At 35.7% G+C, this 21691-nt stretch overlaps 1 protein-coding gene across 1 annotated transcript; it reads left to right on the top strand.

Annotated features, from left to right (window-relative positions):
• The first annotated feature begins 12807 nt into the window (after positions 1-12807).
• Positions 12808-19529, top strand: LOC133331990 (probable cytochrome P450 28d1). Its single transcript, XM_061540376.1, has 8 exons — positions 12808-13001; positions 16518-16656; positions 16718-16825; positions 16892-16996; positions 18295-18708; positions 18765-18888; positions 19024-19293; positions 19363-19529. The coding sequence occupies exons 1-8, from the start codon at positions 12808-12810 to the stop codon at positions 19527-19529; spliced, it is 1521 nt and encodes a 506-aa protein (XP_061396360.1).
• Positions 19530-21691: the final 2162 nt, after the last annotated feature.

The following is a 21691-nucleotide window of genomic DNA, read 5'->3' as shown; positions in this document are numbered from 1 at the left end:
TACTCTTTTATGTGCGGTAAAATTCTAAGTCGTCGGTTGTTGGTACACGTTAGGCTATCCTAACTTCAGTATGTTGTGCAAAATTTTCTTGCAAATTGGACTACATTTGACCCTTTGATGCACCATTTGATAAAAATTGGACGAAAATACATATGGGAGCTATATCTAAATCTGAAACGATTATCATCAGTTTCAATAGGGTTCATCCTTGGGGCAAATAAATTATATGTGCAATATTTGCGATATTTGCACACTCTTGGCCGATTAGAGGTCAAGCAATATTACTAATATGCAGTACAACCCTTCTAATTTCTTGGTCATATTCCTTTCACCGTTGGTTGTGTTGCGATGTTCGGCTTTCTATTGTGGCCTATAGATCGACTCGAAATAATACAAACAATTAAGTTCTCGGCCCAGTTCATCCCAAAATCGTTATCCGATCATCACCGAAAATATAGGCGTTGTCCTTGACCATACATGGATCCTCATAGAAAATTTCAAAGCGATCAAAGCTACATTTCCGTCCTCTAGTGTGGTAATGGGTTACTAAGCACCCGTAAATATTTAAGTGTAACTCCCACATCTGAATATATACGACCATATAATTGGTATCAATTTAAAGGTGAACCACTCCTTTTGGATAAACGATCCATTCCATTATAATTTGTAAACACGATACACAGTTATGGACCAATCTTCATGACATTTTGCATGTAGGATGGGTTCTGCCCAATGAAGATCCCTATTGTTATCGGTAAAGGTCCGTAAATATTTAGAGGATGAAATGGACCAAAAACTTAATTTTTGTCGTTTTTTCTGGTTGCTCCAGGGACCGCAATTAAGGCCCGAAAATCGCGAAATATTACATGCAGAAGGGATCGGGCCAAAGAATAAGCATGCCGGTTTTGATAAAGAGCGGTTTTGATAAAGAGCAATATGTAGCGGGTCAAAATTTGTATTCTATGGCGTATATATTTACTACTGAAGGAAATAGACCCGAGAAGTTGACAGTACACCTAAGAGGAGTGGTTGACCTTTAAATTTGATACAAACTATATTATCATTTGTACTCGGATGTGGGAGTTACACTTAAATATTTACAGGTGCTTATGTACTCAGATTTTATTTAGTAACCCATTAGCACACTAGAGGACAGAAATATAGCGCTGATCGCTTTGAAAATTTCCATAAGGTTCCTATTATAATATTGGGATGAAGTGGACCGAAAACTTAATTTTTTGAGCTTTTTCGAGTCTATCTATAGGTCACAATTATAAGCCGAACATCGAAACACAACAAGGGAATCTGAACAATTAATTACAAAGGCTGTACTCAATATTGGTAATATTCGGAAAATATGTCAGTGTAAGGAAGAGGTGTTTTTGACCTCTAATCGGGAAAGAGGGTGTAAATATCACGAAATATTGCCCAGGCTCGGAGTAAACATTCGCAGAAAGTTAGAGTTCCGAGTGATTTGTGTAGGATATCGCTCACTTGTTTTTGATAGGGAGGTTTTCTACTCATTGAGAACCCAAATTATTAAATTACCGACGATTTGGTTAAAAACCACATGCCTAAAAATACCGAAATTCGGGATGTATCGTTATATGGGGCCTACCATAAGAAGTGGGTCAATATTAATAATTTTAAGTGTGAAAATTTACTACGTACCAGTTTACTACTGGTTTACAATCAACATGAATTTATACTAATTTCAGTACGTTTTGCCAATCGGCATAGCTATGAGTCTTTAGTACACCATTTACTTAAAATCGGACGAAAGTATATATAAGAGCTATATGCAAATCTGAACCAATTTCAAGAAAACTTGACACACACAAGGTTATAGTAACGTCAGTACATTGTGCAAAATTGTGTGCGGGTCGGCCAATCTTTGGTTCTTTAGTGCACAATTTACATTAAATCGGACGAAAATATATATTAGCACACATTATTCTGGATCCAATTCAGTTCCCTATGCCAAATTTCGTGCAAATCGAAAGATACTTTAAATCGGACGAAAATATATATGGGAGCTATATATAAATCTGACCCAATTTTCTCGAAACTTGGCACACATAATTCTTGACCTAATTCAGTACTTTATGCCAAATTTCATGCAAATCGAAAGATATAGAGGGACTTTGGTGCCTCGTTTACCTTAAATCGGACAAAAATATATACGGGAGCTATATCTAAATCTGACCCGAATTTCTCGAAACTTGGCACACATCATTCTGTCCTAATTCAGTACTCTGTGCCAAATTTCATGCAAATCGAAGGACTTTGGTGCACTATTTACCTTAAATCGGACGAAACTATATATGGGAGCTATATCTAAATCTGAACCGATTTTTCCCAATTTCAATAGGGTTCGTCCTTGGGCCAAATAAGTGACTTGTGCCAAATTTCATCCAAATCGGATTATAAATGCGACCTGTACTTTGTTTACAATTTAACATCAACAGACGGACAGACGGACGGACATGCATAAATCGACTCAGAAAGTGATTCTATGCATATTCTCAAAAGGAACCATGTGTCTATCCCGTTTTCTTTTGCCTGTTACACACATATGCACAAACACATAATACCCTGTACCACAGTGTGGTGAAGGGTATAAATATTGCGAGCTCTATCATAATTTTAACAGACGGGTGGATTTGGCTAAATCGACAAAGGATTTTTATTTTGATCAGGAATATACATTTGTACTTTATCGGGTCTAAGGCCAATATTTGAGGTATTGTAAACGGAAGTAAACTTGGATCGGTTTAAAACAAACGAGTTATGTTCGTTCGTCCTGGCCGGAATTTTCCTACCCTCCATCATGAGTTGGATATACAATGAAAAATTTCATATTGAACCAATGATTTTAATATAAAGATTAAATGATTAAATGTGGTGATATGCACAATTTTAATAAAAATCGATTGCACCCTTCGAGAGTTATTGGACGCACTACCCAGCAATCCAAACAGACATTTCGAAATTTTCTAAACGTGGTTTGATCCAAATAAATTGGAATATCCGATGTGAAAAATGCCAAACAAAAATAAATAGAAATATTCTGCAAAAACAGATATGCTTTGTACACATAGTCCAGAAGTCGTAACCTTAAGGTTAGTCATTAAATAACATTAGCTGATAACGGAATACCCCACATACATTATGTGCGTCACATTTCATTCAATTTGAATTGAAGAGAATAATAAACCAGATAGGAGAGTACAAATTCGGTGTCACCCCAACAGATGAGAGATGTATTTAAATAGATCCATAAATTCAGGGTGCAGCATTCATTTCATATAAAGTGTCTGAGGTTGCCGGTTATTTAATTGAACAAACGCATTGTTTTCATTTGAATAAATTGCAATTGCGTCGCGTGTGTTGTTTTTGTTATTAATTTACGTCGAAAAATCCCAACAAGTGATTATGGATTCTTGGCTCGTGACACTGAGTCTCTTTATTGGTGCTCTGGGAGCATTCTATGCATTTCTAATATGGAACTTAAGCAGTTGGAAGAAACGTGGGTATCCAGAAGCTGGGGGATATATTTATGAACTATGTTATCAGGGTATTATATATGTATTATTTGTATCGCTGCAAAAAATTGGTCCTGGACCCACCTTTTTATATACCAATCGTCATATCTCGACTAGCTGAATCGATCTAGCCATGTGTATCCGTCCGTCTGTCCATTATAATTTGTAAACAATACACAGGCCACAGTTATGTACCAATCGGAACGAAATTTTGCATGTAGGACAGGTTCTGGCCAATGAATAGACCTATTATTGGTAATGATCGGCTAATATTTAGAGGATGAAACGGACAAAAATTATCTGTATTTCTGGATGCTTTAGAAGCCACAATTATGACCCGAACATCAACAAATTAAATTCCAGTTATGGTCAAGGACGACGTTTAGAGGTTCGGCGGAGATCAGATAAATGGGACGAAAATGGAAGGGACGAATCATTACAACATAACGCATGAACCTGTCCAACTAATTAAAAGAGCTGTTTCATAACATTCAGTAAAAACTAGACATAAAAATATGCCAGGATAAGGAAGAAGAACTAATGACCTCTAATTTGACAAGAGGGTGCAAATATCGGGAAATATTCCCACTCCCCAGAAAGTTAGACATCTGAGGTTGTTGTGTGTTGGTTTTAATACCTGCCGTTCCATTTTCGGACTTTTTTATACCCTCCACCATAGTATGGAGGGTATATAAATTTTGTCATTCCATTTATAACTCATCGAAATATTAATTTCCGATCCTATAAAGTAACCAGTGAGCGGAGCAGTATAGTCGGACGGGGCCGACCATACGATACCCTACACAACTACCACGAACTATAACTTTCTGAGGATGTTTATTCTGAGTCTGAGTAGTATTTCGTGATATTTGCCCCCTGTTGTCCGATTAGAGGTCAACAACACCTCTTTCTTACTTTTTTTCGAATATTCAGTACAGTCCTTCTAATTACTTGTCCAGATTACCTTCACGGTGGGTTGTGTTGTGATTTTCGGATTATACTCTACTCGAAAACACACAAAAAATTATGTTTTCCGTCCATTTCATCCCAAAATTGTATCCTGATCATCACCGAAAATTGTAGGCGTTGTTCTTGACTATATCTGGAACTTCATGAAAAATTTCAAAGCCATCAGCGCGATATTTCTCCCTCTAATGTGGTAATGGGTTATTAAATATAATCTGAATACGTAAGCACCTGTAAATATTTGACTGTAACTCCCACATCTGAGTAGATACATCACTATATTTGGTATCAATTTAAAGGCCAACCACTCCTCTTGGATATGCTATCAACTCCTGGGGTCTACATCCTCCAGGAGTAAATATATATGCCATAGAATACAAATTTTGCCATTTTTCACACAAAAGTCAGGGTCCATTTGACCCGCTAAATATTGACCGATCTTTATCAAAACATGCATGCTTATTCTCTGGCCCGATCCCCTTCTCCATGCAAAATTTCGCGGTGTTTGGGCCATAATTGCGGCCTCTGGAGCGACCAGAAAAACCGGCAAAAATTTAGTATTTGGTCCATTTCATCCCCTAAATATTAACCGATCTTTTCCAAAAACAATAGGGGTCTTCATTGGCCAGAACCCATCCTACATGCAAAATTTCGTGAAGATTGGTCCATAACTGTGGCCTGTATCGTGTTTACAAATTATAATGGACAGACGGACGGACGGACGGACACACATGTCTAGATCGACTCAGCTAGTCGAGATATGACGATCGGTATACTTAAAGGTGGGTCTAGGACCAATATTTCGCGGCGTTACAAACATTTGGGGCTGCACAAAGCTATAATACCTTGACAACATAGTTGTGTAGGGTATAAATATATTCTTGATCAGGGTAAAATTCTAAGACGATCTAGCCATGTCCGTCCGTCTGTTGTAATCAAGTTATCTTTTGAACGAATTGAGATAGGGTGCTTCAATTTTGCATAGGTTTGTCTTTAATCTGCAGGTAGGTCAAGTTCGAAGATGGGATATATCGGTCCACATTTAGGCATAGCTCCCATATAACAGTACACCCCCCCATTTTCGGTATTTTGGGGTTCTTAAGCGCGTTTTTCAACCGAATACGCTGAAATTTGGTACATGAAGTTCTTATTGGATACTAAATATCCCCACAAAAAATTATAAATATTGGTCTACTTTTTCTGGTAGCCCCCCATATAACTGTACATCATCATTTTCAGTATTTTGGGGGGTTTGATTGTATTTTTCCAACGAATTGGCTGTAATTTAGTGTTTTGAGTTCTTAATAAGTACAAAATCTCTCCACAAAAAATTATAAACATAGGTCCATTTTTTCGGATAGCCCCCATTTAAGGGTACCCCTAATTTTCGGTAGTTTGGGGTTCTTGAGGGCGTTTTTCAGTCGAATTCGCTGCAATTTGGTATTTTGTAGTCGTATATGGTAGCAAATCTCCCTACCAAAAATTTTTAATATTCGCCCCCTTTTTGCGGTTGTCCCCATATAACCTCATTTTTATACCCTTCACCACACTGTGGTACAGGGTATTTCAAAGTCGATTTATGCATGTCCGTCCGTCCGTCCGTCTGTTTGTCTGTCTGTCCATGTTAAATTGTAAACAAAGTGCAGGTCGCATTTATGATCCGAATTGGATGAAATTTGGCATAGGTCACTTATTCGGCCCAAGGACCAACCCTATTGAAATTGGCAAAAATCGGTTCAGATTTAGATATAGCTCCCATATATATATATATATATATATATATATTTGTCCGATTTAATGTAAACTGTCCTTATATATAATTCGATGATGTGTGTTAAGTTTCCTGAAAATCGGTCCAGATTTAGATATAGCTCCCATATATATTTTCGTCCGATTTCATTTAAATGGTGCACCAAAGTTCCTATATATATTTCGATTTGCACGAAATTTGGCACAGCGCAATGAATTAAGTCTAGAATGATGTGTGTCACGTTTCTTGAAAATCGGTTTAGATTTGGATATAGCTTCCAAATATATTTTCGTCCGATTTAATCTAAATGGTGCACCAAAGTCCCTATATATCTTTCGATTTGCACGAAATTTGGCATAGCGTACTGAATAAAGCCTAGAATGATGTTTCGTGAAATCAGTTCAGATATAGATATAGCTCCCATATATATTTTCTACGGATTTAATGTAGCTCCACAGTGGTGAAGGGTATCATATAGTCGGCCCCGTCCGACTTTACTACTTTCCTTACTGGTTTATATTAAAATAGTTATCTGATTTGTTCCGCGTTTTGATTTTGGTTCCAAGACTCTGTTGTAATCATTTCACCTGTGGAGGATAGCGAGAAAAGGTTCGATAATGAACTATATCCGCATTTAGACCTAGCCCCTGTGTGGAGGTTCCAGAGGTAGTGGACCGATATTAACCATCTTCGAATTTGAACTAAGTTTAGAAGAAATAATAAGATGTGTAAAGTTAGGATGAAATCTAAATTTCTAGAACCAATATTTCGATGAGGCACATTTTCACTGTGTTAAAGTGTATTCACCCTCATTAGCCATTAGGCTGAGGGTATAATTATCCATTAAAATTATCCATAAAAATTTGTATTATGGTTAACATTATGGTTAACATAATCCGTTTTTAGAAATGTCGGTATAGGTCCACTTTTTGGTATGTTCTCTATATTTTCATTTCTAGTAACTGTCAGTATATCTATGGAGGAGGGTATCCAAAGTTCGGCCCGGCCAAACTTAACGCTTTTTCACTTGTTTAAATATATATTAAATTTCGGTTGAATGTACTAATTGAACGAAATTCTTATTTAATTTTTTTCTTTAGAAAATATCGCAGCACTAATAAATTTCTCGGTGTCAACAATAGCAGAGAACCTCAATTGTTTGTATTGGATCCAGAGCTTGTGTATCGAATTCGTGATAATGATTTTAAACATTTTCACGACAAGGCCATTGGTGATATGGTAATTATTATAAAGATACACAAGAAAATTTAAATTATTGATTTTTCCCATTAATTAGTTTAATGAAAAATCCGATGCAATTGTTGCAAATAACTCTGTCATCTTAAAGGAAGAGGAATGGAAGGAAAGACGCACTGGAGTGGTGTCGCACTGAACAGTTCAGCCTGTTCGAATTAAACGACAATTGTACAAGGTGAATTTTTCATCACATTTCTCCAACAGCTTCTTGTGTGTTAAACCACAGAAGTGGTAAATGCTTGTGTCTTGGGAATACACGTTCCAATGTTAAACGATGATAAACCGTCCCAAGGGTGAAATTGTTTTTTAAACCACAGAGATTTTTACCGAAAAAGGGTGGTGGTGGTAAAGAAATTTAGAGAAGAAGGAAAATAAATAGGTTTTGGTGTTAGACCACGAATTGGTATGCGTAAGTATTTTCTCTTATAACTTTAAATGATCGATTTTATTAACTTAATGTTTGTTTTTGTAAAGGAATCCGTGTTGCTCATACCCAAGCTAACGCAGCTGTTGTAAATAATATATGAAATTGCCGTGTGAAAGTGAATGCAAGAACTTGCAAAGAGGGAAAAAATTTTTAGTTGTTATAAGAATTATTATAATTAATTAAATAATAATGAAACAAATTATTCCACAATACTAATTTTGTAATAATACTCTTTTATGTGTGGTAAAATCGTCCATTGGCAGGCTAACTTCCACAAATGTTGGATAGAAAGGATTTTTATCTGTCAAATAAAACCAGAATGGAAAGGATAAAATTCGGTCGAAGACGACTATATAATATAATACACCCTATATATAAGATATATAATGTATCACACTAATTAAACCAGTAAGGAAAGTAGTACAGTCGGGCTGGGCCGACAATATGATACCTTCACCACTATGGGTATATATTACATATGTATCCTAAAAATTTCATGTCAATTTTCCTTCCATGGAACATTGACATGCAATTTAATGAATTTAACACTAGAAAGACGGGAATTTTGTATATACCTATATTGCCTAAAATCGGTCAAAATGGCCTCATTCTGAAAGAATTTTTATTGTGTAAAGAAATTTTTTTAACTAATTTTTTAATAGTTTTTACATTATTTACAATCATACAAAACATTGTTATTATTTGTTTTCGGTGGTAGGGCTCTCGAGTTTCCCCTTTTAAAAAATAAGAGCGCGGACAAAATGTTCGAAAAAGAGGAAGTCTTTACTCTATGAGTGATATCGACTGGGAATATACAATTTGTTGTTCCCGATTTGTGTGTTCGTTTGTATTTCTAGAGTAGAAAACGGGTTTCGATGTTGTTGTACTGATCTGGTCGTATAAGAAATTTACTTTATACAATAATAAAAGTAGTTTGATTATTTAATATTTCACAAAAGGTCAAAATGACCGCTTTTAGGCAATATAGGTATAGCACATGTGAATACGGGGAATGAAAGAGGGGAGGAAGCAGCTACTATGATTAATAAACGTAGTTCTATGTGGTACAAAAAGTCACCAAATTTTAAAAATCTGGGTCATAATATACACAATTATGTTTGTACTTGAAATTGAAAAACGGTCAAAATGACTATCTTCGGCAATCTAGTGTTAAATATGTAATTTTTATCTATAAGTGGACCGAATTACGTCAATCCATACACATGCTTTCTTGCAACCTATGCTAAATATAATTTCACTCGCGCAGATTTAGAGTCGTTTGCCTACAATGGGACAAATTTATGTAAATCGATTTATAGCACACTTGATACACGCTATTCGGAATGCCGAAATGTTCAAAATTTAATCTCAATCAGACACCCGTTTGAAATATATATGGAAGCTATGTTTGCATCTGCACCAATAAAAAACCAGTAAGGAAAGTAGTAAAGTCGGACGGGGCCGACTATATGATACCCTTCACCACTATGGGTATATTAAACAGGACTACTAACATGAAGTTGGATGAAATAAAATATGTGATATTTATCTAAATGTGAATCAATGTCATTCGTTTGTTACAATGGGACAAATGTTGGGCCGCTGGGCTATGTCTGTACTTATATAAAACGCAACTACGTTATTCTATGCTCAATTTTCTACGTTGTACAAAATTTAATGTCAATCTGACAAACAGCATTTGCACCGTTTACTTAAAATCGGGCGAAAACGATTTCAATTTCTAATTTCAGTACGTTTTGTTCCTATCAACCATATATTGGTTCCTTGGTGCGTCAATTACATAAAATCAATCGATCTATGCAATATTTGAACTTTGGTACATTATTTACTTAAATCTGACGGAAAAATATATAGTGGAGAGGGGGGTACCTTTGAACACTTTTTACTTTCAAGCCTTATAAAATTTTTTATTTCATAATTTTAGCTTTCTTATAAATTTTAACTAATAGGTACATATGTAGCCTTTAAAATGAATATATATATATATATATATATAACATACTTTAAGCTTGATAAATATATTTTATTACTCTTTTAATGGACGAAGTCAAAGTGTTCAATTTTAAACCGAGATTCTAAGCGCGCAGTTCAAAGGTGCCCCCCTCTCCCCTATATATCTTAATCTGAACCGATGTTTACGAAACTCTGCACACATCATTCCAGGCTCAATCCAGTATGCTATAAAAAATTTCGTACAAATCCAAAGATTTATAGGGACTTTGGTGAATATTTGACATAAAATCGGACGAAACTGTATATAGAAACTATATCTAAATCTGGTCCGATTTTTACGACACTTGCCATAAAGCACTCTAGGCAAATCGAAAGATATATAGGGACTTTGGTGCATCATTTACCTAAAATCGGACGAAAATATGTATGGGAGCTATATCTAAATCTGGGCCGATTTTCACGAAACTTAGCAGACATCACTCTAAGCTCAATTCAGTACGTTATGCCAAATTTCGTGCAAATCGAAAGATATATAGGGACTTTGGTGCACCATTTACATATAATTGGACGAAAATATATATGGGAGCTATATCTAAATCTAGACCGATTTTTCCCAATTTCAATAGGGTTCGTCCTTGGGCCAAACAAATGAGCTGTGCCAAATTTCATCCAAATCGGATTATAATTGCGACCTGTACTTTGTTTACAATTTAACACCAACGGACGGACGGACATGCATAAATCGACTCAGAAAGCGATTCTATGCATATACTCAAAAGGAAATATTGCCTGTTACAAACATATGGACAATGGCATAATACCCTGTACCACAGTGTGGTGAAGGGTATAAAAACCCCACGACAAGCGATTTTTTAATAAATTACAGCGTTATCTTTAGGTGGGTACAAATATGGCACGGTTATTGATCTACGTAGGTAATAACTTTAAAAAAATTATATATATGGAAAATATTTACATTTTTTTTCTTTAATTATGGGTGAAAATACCTCAACAATGATTCCTCAAAATTTGATCCAAATGTCTCCATTATTGAACATTTTACAGCATTTTTATTCGAAAAAAGGTACAAATGTACCCGGTTATTGACCGTAGGGATATACGTGAACCGACTTTCATCAATCCATACACATGCCTTTCTGCAACCTATGTTATATTTCATTTCATTCGGGCAGACTTAGAGTCGTTTGTGTACAATGGGACAAATTTGAGTAAATCGATTTATAGCAGTACATTGCAAAAAAATTGTGCTAATCGGAAAAACGCTGAGTCTTTAGTGCACAATTTATAAAATATCGGAAGAATATATATATAGAAGCTATATCTAAATCTGAGCCAATTTTCACGAAACTTAACACACATCATTCTAGACTTCTGCCAGTACGGTATGCCAAATTTCGTTTAAATAGAAAAATATATAGGGACATTGGTTCACCACTTACTTTAAATCGGACAAAAAAAAAATATATATATATATATATGGGAGCCATATCTAAATCTTAGCCATTTTTCTCCAAATTTCAATAGGGTTCGTCCTTGGGTCAAATAGATAAGCTGTGCCAAATTTCATTCAAATTTGGATCATAAATGCGGTTTGTACTTCGTTTACAATTTAACATGGACAGACAGACGGACGGGCGGACATGCATAAACCGACTCAGAAAGTGATTCTATGCATATTCTCAAAAGGAAACTTGTTTATATCTCGTTTCATTTTGCTTGTTACAAATATATGCACAGCGTGGTGAAGGGTATAAAAAAGTAAATCGGAAGAAAAAAATATATGGGATCTATAGCTTAATCTGAACCGATTTCAACGATTCAATCTAATATGTTATGAATAATCTCGTGTAAAACGAAAGAAATATAGGGTCTTTGGTGCACAATTTATATATAATCGAACGAAAATATGTATAAGAGCTATTTCCAAATCTGAATTTTTCTAGACTCAGTTCACTATGCTTTGCAAAAATTTAACTCAATCGAGTTTTGCGATTTAGTGTACCATATTTAAAAAGTCGGACAAAAAAGTATATGGAAGCTATAACTAAATCTGAAGCGATCATAAATGCGACCTGTATTTAGATGTGTTTAGGTTGATTTGTTTAGTTGAATATTTTTGTGCGCCTCGGTTGATAATAACATTTGTATTGTTACTTTTTATGACAAGTATTTACCGGGTAATTTTCAAGTGGTCATACTCTCTACATTTATTATTTATGGTATTTATTTTTAGAGTTTTCACAATGAAATTGTATGTCGGTATTGCATATGCCATTTTGGGGGTTTGTTTTGTATGGGATATTCCATAGAAACTATCCAGTTTACACTTCTATTCAATATATTACAACTACGACTAGTTAAAAAGTGTTATTCGATGTCGGCGGCAGACTATACCCTCGAAGAAGCGTTTTTTGTCATATATACACATTGGTATATTCTCCCATTAACCTTAAGGTTGTGGCTTCTGGACTTTGTTTACAAAACGTATCTCTTTATATTGCAATTTTTTACATCGGATACTGCAAGTCATTTAAGAATATTAACTGATAACGGAATACCCCACAAGCAGTGTTTGTCTTCGTCATATTTTATTCAATTACAATTGAAGCGAATTGTAAACAAGATAGGAGAGTTAAAATTCGGTTTCACATCAACAGATGTGCGAAGTGTTTAAATAGATTCCAAATTTCAGGGTGCAGTATTCATTTCATATTAAGTGTTTCAGGTTTACGGTTGTTTAATTCAACAAAAGTTTTGTTTTCGTTTAAATAAATTGCGATTGCGTGCGGTTGTGAGCTGTTTCCTATTAATTTACGTTGATTTTTAAACTCACCAAGTGATTATCGAAAAAGGCTCACCAAGTGATCATGGATTCTTTGCTTGTGACACTGAGTCTCTTTATTGGTGCTCTCGGAGCCTTTTATGCATTTCTTATATGGAATTTAGGCAGTTGGAAGAAACGTGGTGTTCCAGAGGCTAAATCATATCCAGGAATTGGAACATTTCCATCGTTATTTACCCAGAAACGCAATATTGTCTACGATGTTGATGAGGTTTACAGGTATAGTAGCCATGGTTGATAACTGTTTTGATGTGAAGCAAAGAAGTTTTAAAGTGAAGTTTTAAAGTTTTAAAGAAAAATGGTTTGATTTAGACATAAGTGTCCGTTAGTGCGTCCGCCTGTCCATTATAATTTCTAAATACAATACAGGCCACATTTATGGAGTAATCGTCACGAAATTTTGCATGTAGGATGGTTGTTGGGCAATGAAGACCCCTATTGTTACACCCTTCACCACACTGTGGTACAGGGTATTATGTCTTTGTGCATATGCTTGTAACAGGCAAAAGGTAACGTGATAGACACATGGATCCATTGGAGAATATACATAGTTCCCACATTTATTTTCGTCCGATTTTATGTAAATGGTGCACAAAACTCCCAATATTTGTCCGATTGACATAAAATCTAGCGCTATGTACGGAGTTAGGTGCAGATAGACGTATGCGAAGTTTTGTTGAAATCGGATCAGATTTAGCTCTCATATACATTTTCGTCCGATTTTATGTAAATGATGTACCAAATAGCCTATGTTCATTCGATTTAAACGAAATTTGGCAGAGGTGAGTATAGAGAGATGTGTATTAACGTTGCAAAAACCGGTGTAGATTTAAATATTTCTCCCATATATTTATACACTTCACCACACTGTGGTACAGGGTATTATGTCTTTGTGCATATGTTTGTAACAGGCAAAAGGAAACGAGATAGATACATGGTTCCTTTTGATAATAGGCATAGAATCACTTTCTAAATCGATTTATGCATGTCCGTCCGTCTGTCTGTCCGTCCATGTTAAATTGTAAACAAAGTACAGGTCGCATTTATGATCCGAATTGGATGAAATTTGGCATAGGTCACTTATTCGGCCCAAGGACGAACCCTATTGAAATTGGGAAAAATCGGTTCAGATTTAGATATAGCTCCCATGTATATATTTAACCCATTTAATGTAAACGGTCCCTATATATCTTTCGATTTGCACGAAATTTGGTACAGCCTAATCATTTAAGTCTAGAATGATGTCTGCCAAAATCGGTCCAGATTTAGATATAGCTCCCATATATAGATTCGTCCGATTTCGTGTAAATGGTGCTCCAAAGTCCATATGTATCTTTTGATTTGCACAAAATTTGGCATAACGTAATGAATAAGGCCTAGAGTGATGTCTGCCAAGTTTCGAGAAAATCAGTTCTGATTTAGATACAGCTCCCATATATAGTTTCGTCCGATTTCATGTAAATGGTGCCCCCAGGTCCCTATATATCTTTCGATTTGCACGAAATTTGGCATAACGTACTGAATTGAGCCTAGAATGATGTCTGCCAAGTTTCGAAAAAAATCGGTCCAGATTTAGATATAGCTCCCATACATAGTTTCGTCCGATTTCATGTAAATGGTGCACCAAAGTCGCTATATATCTTTCGATTTGCACGAAATTTGGCATAACGTACTGAATTGAGCCTAGAATGATGTCCGCCAAGTTTCATGAAAATCGGTCCAGATTTAGATATAGCTCCTATATATAGTTTCGTCCGATTTGATGTAATTTGTGCACCAAAGACCCTATATATATTTCGATTTGCACCAAATTTGGCATACCGTACTGAGTTGAGCCTAGAGTGATGTCTGCCAAGTTTCGAGAAATTCGGTTCAGATTTAGATATAGCTCCCATATATAGTTTCGTCCGATTTCACGTAAGTGGTGCACCAAAGTCCCTATATATCTTTCGATATAGAACGTACTAAATTGAGCCTAGAGTGATGTCTGCCAAGTTTTGAGAAAATCGGTCCAGATTTAGATATAGCTCTCATATATAATTTCGTCCGATTTCATGTAAATGGTGCACCAAAGTCAATATATATGTTTCGATTTGCACGAAATTTGGTATAACATTCTGAATTGAGCGTAGAATGATGTTTGTCAAGGGACCAATATATGGCTGATATCAACAAAACGTTCTGCAATTAGTATAACCTAACCTGGGACTAGTTTCGTTGAAATCATATTTAGATATAGCTTCCATATATATTTTCGCCCGCTTTTAAGTAAATTGGGCATCAAATTCCTCATGTTAGTTAGATTGACATCAAATTTTGCACAACGTACGAAATTGAGCATAGAATTACGTAGTTACCTTTTTTAGAAGTACAGATAGACCAACGGATGACCTATTGATATTTTTTGATGTCGATTTACATACTTTTGTCCCATTGTAACAAACGAATGGCATGTTTATGGATAGATCTAAGTCGGTTCACATTTAGATAAATATCACATATTTTATTTCATCCAATTTCATGTTAATAGTCCTGTTTAATATACTAATAGTGGTGAAGGGTATCATATAGTCGGCCCCGTCCGACTTTACTACTTTCCTTACTGGTTTTGTCTGATTTTATGTAAATGGAATTGGATCAGTTCAAAAAAAAGCATGCCTGCTTTGATAAAGATTGGTCAATTATAGCGGGTCAAATGGATCCTGGCATTTATGTGAAAAGTGGTAAAATTTGCATTCTATAGGGGTATATATTTACTCCTGAAGAATATAGACCGAATAAGTTGACAGTATATCCAAGAGGAGAGGTTGATCTTAAAATTTACATCAGTTATATGGCGGAAATGTAGCACTTGGCTTGAGGTTCCGGTTATGGTCAAGACGGCGCCCACAGTTTTCTTTGCAGATTAGATGATATTTCTGGGATGAATGAAGCTTTATTTTTATCTGGTTTTCTAGTCGCTTTAGACGTCGCAATTAACTGCCGACTATCATAAACTTTTCATTAGTAAGACCAATTAATTCGAATAGATGTCTTAATGACGAACAGTCAAATAAACCAAAACGTTTTTGTGTAGAATATTTACTACGGAAACAATTATTCGGAAAAGGCATCGCAGAGGAGCTGTGGACCTCTAATCGACTAAGAGTGTGCATAATCGTGTAATCTAAATACAGATCGTCAGGAACTAAGAGGTCAATCGGAGCTCAGTGGTATAGGGTATAATATGGTAGCAATATTTAATATAGAGGTATGAAAATTTGTGCATATATTGCTACTACTCGCAGGAAGTTGGTATTGAAAACGGGATATGTCGGTTCAAGTTTTAGTGTAGCCACCATATAGCACTACCCCACAATATTCGATATTTTGAAGTTTTGGTCACGCTTTTCAAAAGAGTAGATTCTTATTTGATATTAGGGGTTCTCATTCAGTAGAAAATCTCCCTGCGTAATATCTCAAGTTCACATATAATGGTATGAGGCTTGTGGGTATCATTTTCAATCTAATAGCTGTAATTTGATATTTTGGAAGCACATTGGGCAGTTAATTTTCTTATATATAGAATAATCAATATTGGTCCAAATATAGATTCATGTTTCTAACAGAATTCCATATTCCCATTCCACTTCCCATTTTTGGAATTTTTACAAATTTAGCCGTATTGGCTACCCTAATAATTCATTTGAATGTCCTAATTGAACGAAATTCTTATTTCATTTGTTTCTTCTTTAGAAAATATCGCAGCTCAAATAAATACGTTGGTGTCTACAATGGCAGAGAACCTCAATTGTTTGTATTGGATCCAGAGCTTGTGCATCGAATTCTTGTTAATGATTTTAAACATTTTCATGACAATGCCATTGGCGATACGGTAAGTATTATGAAGATACATATGAAAATTTAAATGATTAATTTTTGTCCACATTAATTAGTTTGACGAAAAATCCGATGCAATTCTTGCAAATAATCCTTTCATCTTAAAGGGAGAGGAATGGAAGGAAAGACGCACTGAGGTAGTGCCGGGAATGTCACCAAATCGGGTAAATATGATTGGATTTTTGTAATCATTTTTTTAATTTTAGTTTTTTTATTACTAAAAATTCCAGATAAAAAATGTCTATCCCGTAACAGTGGAGATATGTAAACGTTTAACCGATTTCGTAAGGCAACAGGTTGAAGAATACAATAAAAAGGGTATAGGAGCCTATGAGGTAAGCAAAAATTATTACAAGCTAAAAATCCGAGTCACCAACTTGTGACGTGCATTTAAAAGTCTTTAAATCGACCGGCACCTTTATATCGGGACTATGTCATTCGAAATTGGCTGCTAGTAGGTTGTAAAACTGCTTTGGGAATTTGAAAATACCGATATTCATGGATGACCATACTAGGGAACATTAACTTAAATTGAAACCAGTGAGCGGAACAGTATAGTCGGCCGGGGCCGACCATACGATAGCCTACACAACTACGACGGAGTTCTAACTTTCTAAGGAAGTGTATTCCGAGCCTGGGAAATATTTCGTGACATTTGCATCCCCTTGCCCGATTAAAGGTCAACAGCACATCTGCAATACACTGACATATTTTCCCAATATTACTAATATTCAGTACAGCCCTTCTTATTACTTGTCCAGATTGACTACAGAGTGGGTTGTATGGTGATAATAGCCTTATAACTGTGGCCTATAGATCGATTCGAAAAATTGCAAAAAATTAAGTTTTTGGCCCACTTCATCCCAAAATTATTATCTGGTCATCACCGAAAATTTAAGCGCTGTCCTTGATCATATCTGGAACCCCATGGAAAATTTCAAATCGATCAGTGTTATATATCCGCCCTCTAGTGTGGTAAAGGGTTACAAAAAACATATGATTACGTAAGCACCTGCAAATATTTATGTGTAACTCCCATATCCGAGAACATACGATAATAATCAGGTTCCATTTGACACGCTAAATATTGACCGATCTTTATCAAAACAGGCATGCTTATTCTTTGGCCCTATCCCCTTCTCCATGTAAAATTTCACGATGTTCGGGCCATAATTGCGGCCTCTGGAGCGACCAGAAATCCGAAAAAATTTAGTATTTGGTTCATTTCATCCCCTAAATATTAACCGATCTTTACCAGAAACAATAGGGGTCTTCATTAGCCAGAACCCATCCTACATGCAACATTTCGTGAAGATTGGTCCATAACTGTGGCTTGTATCGTGTTTACAAATTAAAAATGGACAGACGGACGGACACACATGTCTAGATCGACTAAGCTAGTCGAGATATGACGATCGGTATACTTGAACGTTGGTCTAGGACCAATATTTCGCGGCGTTACAAACTCTTGGGGCTGCACAAAGCTATAATATCCTGACAACATAGTTGTGTAGGGTATAAATATGCTGGAACCGAATTAACGATGACACAGCCCGCATATTAAACTCCACCAAATGGTGGAGAATATGTAGATGTAAAGAGTATTAATTTTCAAAATATTTTTTCCAAACAGCTTTTCCTACGTTACACCACAGAAGTGGTGAGTGCTTGTGTCTTGGGAATACACATTGGAACGTTAAACGATAAACCGTCCAGTTTTCTAGATAGAATCAAAAACATCTTCAAACTAACACCCTCACAGATTGCGTATCAAATTACTGTTGCCTTCATACCCAGCCTCAAGAAGATAATTAAAACGAAATTCTTTACTAATGCGAATGCCCAGTATTTCTTCAATCTGATGTCCGATTCAATTGAACTGCGGCTAAAAGAAGGCAATACTAATCGTGCAGATTTTTTGAATTTTATACTGCAATTGAAGGAGAAGAAAAATTATTCAAATGTGATTTTAACGGGACATGCCATGACATTTTTGACCGATGGATTTTTGACAACATCGCATAGTATTGCACATTGTTTGCTGGGGGTAAGTGTATTAAAAATTAAGCTGGAGAGAATTTCTTATTCATATCTTTCTTTTAGTTGGCTAGAAATCCCAAAGCCCAGGAGAAATTACGTGAGGAAATTCTCAGTAACATCAATGAGGAGGGTTTTGTAAGTTTCGAAAGTCTTTCGGAGATGACGTACTTGGATGCTTGTTTTAATGGTGAGTTTTTTTTATTAAATTTAAATTAAAACTTTATTAAAATTAAAACTTTAAATATAACTTTATTTTTTATTATCCACTTTTAATTTAGGGAGATTTTTCAAATTTTTATTTAACTCTTTCCCCTATTTATAGAGGCCATCCGCCTATTCTCACCCTTGTCCACGAATACTAAGTTATGCACCGAACCCTATGAATTTGTGAATTCCGATGGATCATCTTTTGAAATGAAAAAGGGTGAAATTGTTTTTCTATCCTATCGCAGTATACATTACGATGAGCGATATTATCAGAATCCCGAAGAATATATACCAGAGAGATTTTTACCGGAAAATGGTGGAGTAAAAAAATTTAGAGAGGAGGGAAAATATTTAGGTTTTGGTGATGGACCACGAATTTGTTTGGGTGAGTATTTCTTTTGATATTGATGTCATTAAAAAAGTAATTTATTATTTTATTTGTGATTTCTTATAGGAATGCGTTTTGGTGCTACCCAAGCTAAGGCAGCTATTGTGGAAATTATTAGAAATTTCCATGTGAAAGTTAATGCCAAAGCTCGCAACGATAATTTATTAGATAAAAGAGAATTTTTGGCCCTATTGGATGGTGGAATTTGGTTGGATTTTGAACGAATAAAATAATTTATTTAATAAACATAATAATAAAAAAATAAAGTATTCTGTAGTACTAATTTTTTAAACAATGCTCTTTAATGGGCGGAACATGCTAACGTGGCTATCTCATGTCGTTCTATACCCTCACCACACTGTTGTACAGTGTACTATGGCTTTGTGTATATGTTTGTAACAGACAAAGGGAGACGAGACAGACCCAGGGTTCCTTTTGAGAATATGCATAGAATCACATTCGGAGTCGATTTATGCATGTCCGTCCGCCTGTTGATGTTAAATTGTAAACAAATCACAGGTCGCATTTATAATCCTATTTGGATGAAATTTGGTACATCTTATTTGACCAAAGGCCGAGCCCTTTGGAAATTGGTGAAAATCGGTTCAGATTTAGATATAGCTCCTATATATATTTTCCACCGATTTCATGTAAATGGTGCACAGAAGCCCCTATCTTACTTTCGATTTGCATGAAATTTATCATGGCGTACTAAATTGAGTTTGGAATGACGTGTACTAAGTTCCATAAAAATCGGTTCAGATTTAGATAAAGCTCCCATATATATTTTTCGCCCGATTTTATGTAAATGGTGCACAAAAGTCCTAATATATTCTTCGAATTGCACGATATGTGGGATTTTGTACTGAATTGAGTATGGATTGATGTGTATCAAGTTTCGTAAAAGTAGATTCTGATTTATACATAGCTCTCATGCATATTTTCGTCCGATTTCAAGTAAATGGCGCATTTAATACTTAAAGCTAGGCCGAATGACACCATTCATAGAAGTCCTGCTCTCTATTTGTAAAAAAACTCTAGTCGATTTTCACAAACCTCCCTAGATACCAATTTTTTATCATTAAATAAATTTGGCAATATAAGAAAAAGATGATAATCGATTGGTGTCAAGTCCCGACTGTATGGCGGATGCATTAAAACTTCCCAACCAAGCTCCCGAAGTTTCTGGCGAGTCACTGTAGATGTGGGTGGCCTAGCGTTGTCCTGGTGGAACACTACACCTCCCCTGTTAGCCAATTCTGGCGGTTTCTGGTCAATTGTAAATTGTTTAAAATAGTTTTATGGTCGATCTTTACCTCCTGAGCGATGTTACTACTGCTAACATGCCGGTCAACTTCCTGTACGGAATCTACGAAACCAAAATTGCACATAATTGGAGTTACAGTATCGGAACCATAAACACCACTCACAATTTTAGCCGCTTGGCTAGCATTTACGCCTTTGTCAAAGAAAAACTGCAAAATGTGCCGAATTTTCTCTTTCTTCGCTTCCATTTTTAACACCCTGTTTTATGGTGGAGGGTATAAAAACCCAAACATATTTAAGAACCAGTGAGCGGAGCAGTATAGTCGGACGGGGCCGACCATACGATACCCTACACAACTACCACGGAACTCAAATTTTTTGCGGATGTTTATTCCGAGCCTGGGCAATATTTCGTGATATTTTCCCCCTCTTGACCGATTAGAGGTAAACAGCACCTCACAGTGACATATTTTCCGAATATTTCGAGTATTCAGTACAGCTATTGTCCAGATTCCAGATTCCTTCGGCTTTCATTTGTGGTCTATAGATCGACTCGAAAATAACACAAAAAATTAAGTTTTCGGTCCACTTCAATCCAAAATTATTATCTGATCATCACCGAAAATTATAGGCGTTGTCCTTGACCATAACTGGAACCTCATGGAACATTTGAAAGCGATCAGCGCTATATTTCCGCCCTCCAGTATGATAATGGGTTACTAAATAATATACTATACGGAGATACCTGTAAATATTTGGGTGTAACTCCCATATCCGAGCTCATACAACAATTAAGTTTTCGGTCCACCTCCTTCCAAAATTATTATCTGATCATCACCGAAAATTATAGGCGTTGTCCTTGACCATAACTGGAACCTTATGGAACATTTCAAAGCGATCAGCGCTATAGTTCCGCGCTCTAGAGTGATAATGGGTTACTAAATAATATACGTATACGGAGATACCTGTAAATATTTAGGTGTATCTCCCACATCCGATCACATACAACAATATAATTGGTATTAATTTAAAGGTCAACCACTCCTCTTGGATATAATATTAACTTCTCGGGTCTATGTCGTTCAGGGGTAAATATATACGCTATAGAATACAAATTTTGTCATTTTTC

This window comes from Musca vetustissima, unplaced genomic scaffold, assembly GCF_032173495.1.
Source record: "Musca vetustissima isolate MV318-11 ecotype Yass unplaced genomic scaffold, APGP_CSIRO_Mvet_v1 utg228974, whole genome shotgun sequence".
NCBI lineage: Eukaryota > Metazoa > Arthropoda > Insecta > Diptera > Muscidae > Musca > Musca vetustissima.
Note: the sequence above shows the minus strand (reverse complement) of the source record. Positions and strands in the feature narration are given on the sequence as shown.